Source organism: Athene cunicularia (genome assembly GCF_003259725.1).
Source record: "Athene cunicularia isolate RWA chromosome 6 unlocalized genomic scaffold, athCun1 chr6_part2, whole genome shotgun sequence".
Taxonomy (NCBI): domain Eukaryota; kingdom Metazoa; phylum Chordata; class Aves; order Strigiformes; family Strigidae; genus Athene; species Athene cunicularia.
The window spans coordinates 7,246,357-7,257,894 of record NW_020799106.1 but is presented as its reverse complement, the minus strand read 5'-3'; the positions used below and the strand labels follow the sequence as shown (position 1 = coordinate 7,257,894).

Here is an 11,538-nt window from a genome sequence, read left to right as displayed (position 1 = left end):
CCCCTTTTGTTTCATCTCATCCCCATCGAACCATCACCACCTTCACCTTTTGTTTTCTAACTTTTTTTTCCTAACAGATAAAAGAGTTCTAAGCGAACCCAAAAGCCACCGTAAGTGCTCATTTCATGGCCATTTTGTTTCTTTGCGAGGCATTGCTCTGGTTTTGTTCTGTTGCATCTATGGTAGGGCTCCTCGGCAGCTGGGGCAGGGCAGAGTGGGAAGAGGGAGCAATTAAAGACCACCCCAGACCTCCTCTGTACATTAGATCACGTACTCTGCTTGAAGCTATAAATATGAGCCGCTTTTGCACCCCCAATCCCATCCCCCTTTTGCTGCCTGTAGTTCTTGGGTGCACCACAGTGCAGCTGGTGTCACACCACCAAAGCTACTCCAGGCATTGTCACCTGACGATGAGGACTCCCTTCCTCAAGTTGGGGGTCCTGGGGGTGCATCAGGGTTTCCATTTGTCAGAGTGGGGGGACTTGGGGATGAGGTGACACCTCTCAGAAGTGGCATAGTCCTGCCGTGGTGCAGACCACTGAGCTTAGGACAGGGCTTCACTCCAGCACAAAACCTTAGAAACCAAGAGACACAGGTGAGCATCAAGGGAGAAAGGAGAGAAGGGTGGGCTGAGCATCCTCAGCTCCTGCTGCTGGAGGATTTACCATGCACTGCCTCTCCTTCCTGGGCAGATATAGCAGGCTTATAAAGGTTGAGAGCCTTGTGGCAGGGGAAGGATAGATTGGGAAGCTGAAGGGTGTCTATATAAGTGCAGAGACACTCTTTCTGCATGGTTAGATAGCTCAGGTACATATATATGAGATGCATGGATAGGCGTTACATTTACTTCTCTGGGTTGTCTCTGTTAGGATGTGAGGGTTGATAGCTTCATGAATCTGAGGTGCACAAGCCTAATGTTTCTGGGCTTTCTGGTGCTGAAATAAAGTTTGCACAAGCCATGGCAAGATGTCCTCCAAAGGTCAGGCATTAACCACCAGCTCAGTCTCTGGCTTCACTCTGACTTATGAACCACTCTTAGAAAACACCCTCTATCCTCCTGCCACAGCCCTTCCAGCAGGCCCAGTACACATCTTCCCCTTCATGCCTATGTCTCGAGTTAGCAATGTGGTTGGGGAGCACTGGTGGGTCTTGACATGCATTTCTGGTGCTCCTGTTTTCATCTCCATTTCTTTAATCCTTCACAGTGCTGGAGGCCACAGGTGATGTGGCCCTGTATGCTGGGCTGGTGGTGGCCGTTTTCGTCTTCATTGTCATCCTCATGGCTGTGGGGGTGGTGGTATACCGGAGGAGGTGCCGGGATTTCGACACAGACATCACAGATTCATCAGCTGCTCTGACCGGAGGCTTCCACCCTGTCAACTTCAAGACCTCCCGGCATGGTAAGAGCCATAGCCTGTGCAGGTCCTGCTCACCAGCTCAAGTCCAGGCAGAAAGGAAGTCAGGCTGCAAATCACAGTAGGGGACGGGTTCCTGGTAGACCCCCAGCTTCAATTTTCTAGGGGTATATTCTGATTTTTGTAGGCCAAGGATGCTATGGAGGTGGTCATGTGTTGATGGTGGGAATCAGGGCAGAGCATCTGCAAAACAGATGCAGTGGGGATTTACTGTAGGATGCTGCTCCTCACTTAGTCATGATGCTGAGCAGTTCCCTTCCCAGTGCTTGGTGGAATGTGGACAGATGTAACCCAGTGCTGTAGCTGTCAGACCTCCTGCATGTCCTCCATCCCTTGCCAGGGGACGAGGGCTTTTCATGGCCATCTCTTCCAGTCAAGCAGTGCTTTTACATCCCCTTGTTTCCAATGTCATCTTCACCCCATCTGTGTTTCCTCCTCCCACAGACAACCCTCAGCTGCTGCACCCCTCGATGCAGCCGGACCTGACAGCCAGCGCGGGGGTGTACCGTGGCCCCATGTACGCCCTGCAGGACTCCTCCGACAAGATCCCCATGACCAACTCCCCACTGCTCGACCCCCTCCCCAACCTCAAGATCAAGGTGTACAACTCCTCCACCGCCTCCTCCTCGTCGGGGCTCCATGACGGGACAGACCTGCTCGGAGGGGTCCCCGCCACCGGCACCTACCCGGGGGACAGCACCAGGGACAGCCCCTTTGCAAACATGCGGAGCAAAGCCCTGGGCTCACAGCATCTCCTCAGCTTGCCACGGGAGCATGGCAACAGCGCCAGTGGCACGTTTGGCTACCTGGGGGGAAGGCTCACCATCCCAGGCACCGGTAAGCCCCGGGCTGGGGAGGAGGTTGTGTTTGACTACTGAGTGATCAGGGAGTTGCTCTTGTCCTAGCAGGTCCGTGAGCAGGATTTGCTATGCAAAAGCTGGCTCAGGGGAGGAAGGCAGGGAGCTATTCCCAAACCAGGCTTCTCAGGCTGGAGGTCCCAGCCTCCTGAGACTTCCCTGGCTGGTCTTGCCATCGATCCAGGGCCAGTGCCTTGCAAAAAGATCCAGCCTGTGGTTTTGCTTCCTAATAGAGTGGCCTGGCTCCTCCCTGCAAGCAGTGCAGCTGAGGAACATCTGGAGATGTTTCTCCTGGGGTGTGCTGGGCTGCCCTAGCTCGCTGCTGTCCTTGGGCTTGCCAGCCGGGGTGGAGGGATGGTTTCTCCCTGGTGGCTTCTCCCTCGTTTTGTGACCAATGCCTGTGTGTGCTGTGCTAGGAGTGAGCCTGCTGGTGCCCCACGGGGCCATCCCCCAGGGGAAGTTCTACGAGATGTACCTGGTCCTCAACAAGGCTGAGAGCGTCCTGTAAGTCACACCGCGCCGCCCGCTCTTCTGCTCTCCGTTGGCCGCCGTGAGGCTTTCTTTTCAACCGGTGTCCCATCTCCCCTCCCCAGCCTGCCCTCCGAAGGCACGCAGACGGTGCTGAGCCCAGCGGTGACCTGCGGACCCACCGGCTTGCTCCTGTGCCGCCCCGTCGTCCTGACCATTCCCCACTGTGCCGATGTCGGCTCCTCAGATTGGATTTACCAGCTGAAAACACAGTCCCACCAGGGAAACTGGGAGGTAAGGTGGGAACCCAGTCCCTGCAGCCAGAGAAGGCCAAGAGTGTTGTGGGACACAACCCCTCGCTAACCCCCTAGATGATGGGCTGACCTCCAACCTTGATTCCCTGTAGGAAGTTGTGACCCTGGATGAGGAGACCCTCAACACTCCCTGCTACTGCCAGCTGGAAGCCAAGTCCTGCCACATTTTGCTAGACCAGCTTGGCACCTACGTCTTTGTGGGAGAGTCCTACTCCAGGTCAGCCATCAAGAGGCTCCAGCTGGCGATCTTTGCCCCCACCGTTTGCACCTCCCTGGAGTACAGCCTCAAGGTCTACTGCTTGGAGGACACACCAGATGCTCTGAAGGTAACATTGCCTTACAACTGCTTCCCAAAGCTGCTTGCTCTGGTGGCAAGATGCTGCCTGCTGCCTCTCTGGATGGCCTGGCCCCAGGGAGCAGACAACCTGATGCAACTGCCTGCAAAGTGACCAAAGGGAAATAATAAGCGTGTTTATGGCTCTCCCTGTCCTACCTCATGCTCTCCAAAGGAAACAAGGAGGGTGTTGTTTAGCTCCTATGCTGGGCCCCCTTTCTGCAGACATTGCATGAGAGATTTTGCTGCTCCTGGGTGGGTTTCTCTCTCCTATGCAGAAAACGCTGCTGTGATTTGCCTGGGTTTTGTATAGATCCTGTTATTCCTCCATGGAGACGTGTTTCTCCCCTCATTGGGAGTGTTTTGTGACGTAGATAACATCAAGCACAGCATGGGAAGCTTGAGTTTTGATGTTTTGACTACCTGAACCCCCACCAGTGCTGTGGCTGTTCAATTCCCTGTGACTTGTCCTGTGGCATCAAGATTGCTGTAGTGCCTCTAGGTGGAGATGTAGGAAGCGCTCTGGCTCCTGAATTGTGTTTTTCTCCTAAGAGCTGATGGTTTAATAGTGGGATGGTGTTAAAAACAGATAGGGTGGCCCTCTTCGAGAGAGTGCCTGACCTTCATGTTGGACCTTTCTATTGTCTGAGGAGTACAGAGGCATATATGGATGCTCACGTGTTAAAAATTAAAGTGGGGCTGGTGTGTGAGATGAGTTGGCAAGTTCTTGGAGAGCGACTGTTGAGGTGGAAAAGGCTGCTCTCCTGCAGAAGACTCTCTGCAGTCCTGTTGCTGCTGCTGGCTCCTTGTGGGAGGAATGTGCCTGGCTTTGGGTCTGGAGGGGGGAGAGGAGCAAGCCCTGCTGGGTCTGACGCTGCCTGTCCTGCTGCCCGTAGGAGGTGCTGGAGCTGGAGCGGACGCTGGGTGGATACCTGCTGGAGGAGCCCAAGCCCCTGCCCTTCAAGGACAGCTACCACAACCTTCGTCTTTCTATCCATGACATCCCCCATGCACTCTGGAGGAGCAAGCTGCTGGCCAAGTACCAGGTGAGGAGCTGTGGCGGGGCCAGATGGGGTCCTGGACTGGGGACACCATCTTCAGCCAGACACCCCAGGGTTGTGGGTGCCCTGGTCTTGCCTCTGGAGTTGTCTCCCAAAGGTGGATGGAGGAGGAAAGGGGACCAGTTTTCTGATCTTTCCTGGTGGGATGCTGTCTGTGGGGTCCCTCTGTCCTGTCTCGTCCTGGTGGGGTGGCTGGAGGAGGTGGGATCTCCCAAGGGAGCTGCTGGGGCCTTTGCTGAGCCCATGCTTTGGTGGTGGTCCGCAGGAAATCCCCTTCTATCACATCTGGAGTGGCAGCCAGCGAGCCCTGCACTGCACCTTCACACTGGAGAGGTACAGCCAGGCCTCCACCGAGCTCACCTGCAAGATCTGCGTCCGGCAGGTAGAAGGGGAAGGGCAGATCTTCCAGCTCCACATCACGCTGGGAGAGGTGAGCAGTGGGGAGGTGAGCGGATAGCAAGGGGACACGCTCAGGAGCCACTCTGTGCTGCAACATCTCGCCCCATCCTTCCTCTTGCAGCACGCCAGCTCCTTCGACACCCTCCGCTCCCACCACAGCGGTGCCACCACCACCCAGCTGGGACCCTACGCCTTCAAAATCCCCCTCTCCATCCGGCAGAAGATCTGCAACAGCCTGGATGCTCCCAACTCCAGGGGAAATGACTGGAGACTTCTCGCCCAGAAGCTTTCCATGGACCGGTGGGTCTCCCCGGGCTTTGCTTTCCTCTCCCGTGCCTGGGCGGGGGGGTTTACTCTGTGCTCCCTCCCTGCTGCAGGCATCTGGCTAGGTCATACCCAGCTGTATAGGTCCACCCGTAAATATGGATATAGCTGAGCACAGTTACACCCATCAATATCCATGCATCTATCTGCACCACAGTCCTGGGTCTCTTGTCACTTTGAACTGGCCCTTATTTATCTGGGACCATGCTTCTGCTGTTCCTGCCTGGGTTCACCTCCGAGGGCTGAAGGGAGGGTAATTTCAGCAAAACAAAACTTGCATTGCTTTTGCATGAACGCCAGCTCTGTATAAAAATTGAAGACGATGTCTTGAGGGCTTTGGCATTTGCATTATGGCATTTCTATCGGGGTACATGTTGCAAACAGGTTTGCTGCTCCAGCATCCTCCCTCCTTCCATCCCCAAAGGCACCCCACCAACCTGGACCTCCCCTCTGTTTCCCTTTCACAGGTATCTGAACTACTTTGCCACCAAAGCCAGCCCCACTGGGGTGCTCCTGGACTTATGGGAAGCCGAGCACCAAGACGACGGCGATCTCAACACCCTGGCCAGTGCCTTAGAAGAGATGGGCAAGAGTGAGATGCTGGTGGTCATGGCCACGGAGGGGGACTGCTGATGATGCTTCCCATGGCTGGTGGGCCAGGAGGATGAAATGGGAGGCGAGGGGGTTGACCCTTCCCTGGCAGTGGGAGGAGGTATATCCATCCCCGGGCAGCAGCTGGGTGAGGAAGGGCCAAGGCCGTTGCTTCTCCCTCCCTCCCCACATCACTGTCAGCCTTAGAGACCCATCCTCAGAGTTTACAAGCAATTCAAGTGTTACACAGCATTCCTCTTCCTCCTTCCCCTCCTCCTCCTCCTCCCCCAGCTGTCCCCAGGGTGGCAGTTGCAGTGTGGGGAGGAATTAGGGCTTCTCCACTCAGGATGGGGGCTTTCCTTCTCCTTTGTTTGGGTTCCACTCCGGTTCTCCTCCTCCTTTAATAGCATTTCTGCGTTGAAGAGACAAGTACAATCTAGACGAATGGCTTCTGTCAAAAGCTTCAGACAGCTTAACAAGGCAAATAAGAAAGAAAAAAGGAAAAAAAAAAGTTTCTTAGGAAACGCAAATAATTTATTATCCAGATCTTTGGATGAATCCTTTTTAAAAAAGAAAAAAAAAGAAAAAAAAAAAAAGATTTATTATTTCTTCTTGTGCGTGAGAGCAAGAGCGTTGCTTTGGTCAGGGTGGCAGAGAGAGAGAGATTTAAATGAACACACTTTTGTAGGGAAAAGCGTGCGGTCCATGTGTTTACATGTCCTGGGACCCCCGGGGAGTCCGTAGGGTGAAGTGCCTCTACGCCCCTCTGCTTCAGGGCCAGCTGAGGCCCTCTCCAAGATTTTTTCCTTGCGAACTCCCCTTTCCCTGGCAGCAGTGCCCGGTGGAGTGAGGGCTCCCTCTCCACCTGCAGGGTGCTGCCCTGCATTTAGGGTTCAGGGGGGGAAATGCATCCAGATATGGGTATTTTTAATGAATTCTTCCCCGGCATCATTTGGGGGAGCTTTTTAGGATGACTACGCCTTCATTTACATAACTTCAGTACAAACCAAAGATTTCAGTCCTGCACCAACCTACTGATCCACAGGCCAAAGGGGGGATGTTTTAAACCCACCAGGATTTTGCAGTGAGCACCCCAAACCTGGGCTCGGGGTTCAGAGGGAGGTGATGAGCAGCTTGTGGAGGGGTCCGGGGAGAGCAGAGCACTGGCGGGCCAGGATGCGGCCCCTCACAGATCACGTCGGTCTCGGGTCCATGTGCTCACAGACAGTTTTTGATCCAGTATTTCAGTGAGGGTGTGGGGAGGGAGACCTCAGTATCTCCAAGTTGCAAGCCAGGCTGAGCATTTTCACACAAGAGACGGCATCGTAAGCAGTGATTGGGTTTCTGTCCTCTCATTGCAGCGCCTTTTTTTCCCTGTAATAGACTTTTTATAATGATGGAGAAGTTGTGGGATGAATGGAAAGTAATCATGAGGTAGGCAGGAACGAGGTTCCTCACAAAAGATACGGTGTCTCAATGAAGGTAAAAATTTAGATTGCCTGCAGGTAGAAATAGTTACTCAGAGTGCTGTATCTTAGAAATTTGGTTTTTAAAAAAATAAATAGGAAGGGGATGGTAAGCTCAGGATTAGAGTAGATCACATGGCAAGGCTGTGGATCCTCCATCAGTAGAAGTATTAAGAGCAGGGTCTGAGAGCAGGTCCTGCTTCGGGCTGCGATGCGGTGTCCTGACTGCAGAGCCCTGGCCCGGTGTCACGGGGTGCCTGCAGCATCCTGCAGCCTGCTGGGGACCGGAGCAAACTCAGGGAGCCCTGCCGCGAGCGAGAGCGTCGCCTTCACAGGGCGGCTCCGTGGGAGTTTTCAGTATTGCTCAGGCATGGGTATGATTCCTCTCGCAGCTCTTGAAGCAGTGATTGAATGCATAGAGCCACTCCCTGTTGTGTTTCGGGGTCATTTCTTGCTGGGGTTTCAAGGCTATGGGAGAGACGGGATCTTTTTCTTTTGTGCCGGATGTGAAGACTTCTGCTGGGTGAGCTCCTGTGTCACGTAGGAAGAGATTTAATCCATCCTTTAGGTTGCATTCGAGCATCTGATTTCTCATCTGACCTGTCTGAGCTGAGGAAGAGTAAGCAAATTAGGAAAGAAATGAATTGATGGATCAAACCGGCTGCTGGCATTTTATAGGGCTCCTTTCTCAGTGCCGCGGTGCTCTCTGTGAGGTGAGATGAGATGCTATTCTTTCGGGTCGCGTCTGAATCTCTCGCTTTTATTCTTGCCGTCTCTGGTTCATGGATCGCTGCGCCGGCATGCGCGCTTGTCCATCCGTCCATCCATCTGTCCCGCCCGCGGGTCCCTCTGCCCCCATCCCCAGCTGTCCGCCTCCATCTTCACCTTCCTTTTGGCGTGCAGCAGCCACCTGGATCCGCTGAGGTGCGTGTTTGGGGAAGTTCTCCCCGTTTTTCAGACCAGGGAACCTGTGTTGGGAGCAGGACAGCGGGGAGGGCACAGTTTGCCCCCAACGCCAGTCCTCTGAGCAGCTGCGCCCATCTCCCATGGGTGCCAGCTCCCAGGAGCCCCCCTCTGGGGATTCCTCCGGCCAGGCATTTTGTCAAAGGCAAACCTGCGATCTGTGTCGTGCTGGCAGTGTCCGTCTCTTGCTCCACAATCTGTTTCCATATTTATATGTCCAGGGGATGGGCCTGGTGGCATCCTCTAAAACCGCATCTGTTTATTCTGTAAACTAAAGAACTGTAAATAAAGTTTAGCATTCCTATTGTAACAAATTAATTTTTATGCAATAAATTATATTTCCTAGTCTAATAAAAAAAAAAAAAAAGAAACAATCTGCTCTCTCCTCTCATGTTCATCACTCAACAGTTCCTGCTGGGTTTAGCATCTGCAGGGATTCGGGTCCAGCTCGAGCAGCGGCAGCAGTGTGGGGATGCCCGTGAGCCTCCCTCCAACCTGATTTTGGGTTGGATGCTGCAGGCGTGCTGGCAGCGGGAGGATGTTGCTGTCAGAGTCCTTAAGGGGAGGTAAGCTGTAGAGATTGATTTATGGTTTGTTTTGGACTTGCATGGGTGATTACAAGGCAGGAGCCTAGTGCTACAACCATGTCTTGTGGCCTAGCCACCATCTCCAGCAGTTCATTTTTTTCCCTGAGGCATGTCCCCCTGCAGAAAACAATGCCCCTTCCAGCAAGGACCAGGACCAGGGTGCCTAATTTGAGAGGGGGGGAATGGAGCACTGAGCTGCAATCCATGACTCGGGCATCTCTCCACAAACCCCCACCTCGTGCCTCCTCACCTTGCCGCATCCCTCGCTTTGGGACCACCTCCACCTCACAGCTCCCCTTCTTCTGTCCCATCGCTCCAGCTCTGCCAGAGTAAGCAAAGCCAGCAGGGTTTGCAGGGAGAGGCGAGGGTCCCAGGGAGAGGTGGGGGTCCTGCTGGCCCTGCCTGGGCCACTTGCCTTGCCCAGCTCCTGGGGACAAGGTGCCACCAGGAGATGGCAACGTTGTCCCGGCTCTGCAACCATTGAAAGAAATGGAGAGAAAATTGCTGTCCTGTCACCGCAGCAATTATAACACAGCCACCCAAAGATGCAAAATCCTCCCAGCTGGGCTCTCCAGCTACAAATACACTGCAGAGGTAGATACCTTATCAGAAGTGATAAGCTTTTCTTTTCTTTGCACCTTAATTCCTTTAACCTCAGTCCCCCAAGTTGCTTTCACTGGGCACCTTTTGCACTAACCCATCTCTGCAAGGGCCCAAATCTGTGAGTAGCTTTGATCAACTGGTGTCCGATTTCACCTGATGTTCTCCTATCAAAATACCCAGTTTACTATTTCCTTCTTAAAATTAATCTGGCCCCAATCTCTGCAGTTGATATATTGAATTCAGACCTCATGACAGGTTCAAAAGTGACTGCTGTGCCATGACTAAGGGATGCCATGACTGCTGTGCCTTGGCAGATCTATTCTGCCAGAGAGAGGGCACCCAGGAGCACCAGAGCAGCCAACATTAGGGTCTCTTGACTTTCACATTGTGTGTTTAGAATATTTCCTTTGTGCCAGCCTCACTGGATTTTACAATTCACTTGCCATGAGCTACTCTGTCCAGCAGCAAGCTGTATGGAGGGGTGGAGGGAACTGCCCTGTATATCCTGGTTAACAAATTTCAATCTCTTAACCATAACCTACCTGCCCTTTGCTCTGTTACACCTCCAGCATGGCAAGGGCAAGCAAGATGCTCGGTTCTCCTTTGGGATAACCATGAAACCCTCTCTGCTCCAGCACAGCTCATCTTGCTTTCAAACCAGTGCTGGCCCTGTATGAGGCGTTGGGGTGGAGATGAAGAAGCCCAAACCCTGCTCTGAGCATTGGGGTGTCCCTAGAATCTGCCCTGAGCCCATGCGTGGGTCTGCGTTGTGGAGGGTCTCTCAAGTGTGGGTAATATTGACTCGAGGGGCTGTCGCAGCTTCGGTTAATCATGGACAGGCTTTGTTTCCACGGCTCGGATGTCACGGTTCCTTGTGCTGATGTGATCTGAGGCTCTTCTCCAGTAGTGGGTTTTTTGACATGATAGACAGCAGCAGGTCAGAATATCAGGCAAATCCCTGTGAGGTGATGGGTTACTGACTCGTATAGGCTGTGCCATCTCCTCAGGTGCTTTCCTAGCCTGGCATGTCAATGCAGATGAAAATCCCAAGGAGAAACCTCTGGAGAGAAACCCGTGTGGTCGTCTGAAGCCTTTCTATTTCAGCACATTGCCAGTGGGTCTGTCACATGCTTCTGCCTGTTTGCTCATAAAAGAGGAAAAAAAAAGGAAAATGGAGCATGCATGATATGTCATGGGCTATTTTGACATCTGGGTGGCTAAGGCTGCCTGGTGTGCTCCCCTGGAAGGCTCAGAGAGGCTGGAGATGGGTGGTGTCGGGCCCTGGCTCCCAGGCGGTGGCCAGCTGTGTGCGCACTGGTGCTGCTGGGAGGTGAGGTGTCTGGGTCTGCCTGCGTTTGTCTCATAAGCAGTTGTATGTGGAAACAATCCAGACTAGAGCATCTTGGGGCCTTCTAGAAAAAAATGGAAGCTATTTTGCTTTGATGAAGAAAGGCTGGATACATGTTCAATGGAGGAAAAAAGCAAGGAAGAGACCCTGATTGGGCCTTAGATACTGGAGATGTAGAAGGCTAAAGGCAAACAGCTGGCAAAAGGAAACAAGATGTAAAATTCCACTAGTTTCCAACACAAGTGCAAACAAATTAGCAAAGCATGTCTGATTGTAGTAGGGTTACATAAAATCTGAGGCCCCACCAGTTCATCATTTTCCTGTGTGGCTGCCCACGTGCCAAGGAGCCAAATGCATCTCTGAAGGAAAAAGGGAAAGAAGAGTGTGGGAGAGGAAGAAGGCGCATGATGTTTTCCCTCACAGTCCCATGGAGCCCTCAAGGTAGGTGTTAAGAGTGTAGTTTGGAGGAAATTGAGGACTTTACAGTGAAATTCATCCTAGTGTGGCCCTGCCAGATGTGAAGCAAGTAAAGGAGGAGCTCGTGTCCTGGCTCTGGGCCTCGTCCAGATCTCTCCATTCCCCACCCTCAGGAGGGGACGATGCACTCACGCTTTGGTGATTTCCACCAAAAAATCAAGCCCTAGCGAAGGCTTTGAGGCTTTGTTCTTGCCAGGCCATAGCCCAGGCCGTGATTCACGCTGCTTTTAGGAGAGCGCTTCTGATTCAAAACCGGGGGGGCCCAGCGCCGCTTGAGGTGCATCTGCAAGTGGTCAGATGGAGTAAATATTTAAAAAAAAAAAAAAAAAAA

At 53.0% G+C, this 11,538-nt stretch overlaps 1 protein-coding gene across 1 annotated transcript in view; it reads left to right on the top strand.

Annotated features, from left to right (window-relative positions):
• UNC5B (unc-5 netrin receptor B) overlaps positions 1-8,502 on the top strand; it is an 18,266-nt gene extending 9,764 nt beyond the window's left edge. Inside the window, exons 8-17 of the mRNA XM_026851759.1 lie at positions 78-110; positions 1,206-1,400; positions 1,860-2,252; positions 2,689-2,776; positions 2,866-3,034; positions 3,147-3,380; positions 4,285-4,434; positions 4,715-4,879; positions 4,970-5,148; positions 5,640-8,502. Coding sequence (XP_026707560.1) covers positions 78-110; positions 1,206-1,400; positions 1,860-2,252; positions 2,689-2,776; positions 2,866-3,034; positions 3,147-3,380; positions 4,285-4,434; positions 4,715-4,879; positions 4,970-5,148; positions 5,640-5,805 — 1,772 coding nt within the window. The 3' untranslated portion in view covers positions 5,806-8,502. The remainder of the gene's footprint in view (positions 1-77; positions 111-1,205; positions 1,401-1,859; positions 2,253-2,688; positions 2,777-2,865; positions 3,035-3,146; positions 3,381-4,284; positions 4,435-4,714; positions 4,880-4,969; positions 5,149-5,639) is intronic.
• Positions 8,503-11,538: the final 3,036 nt, after the last annotated feature.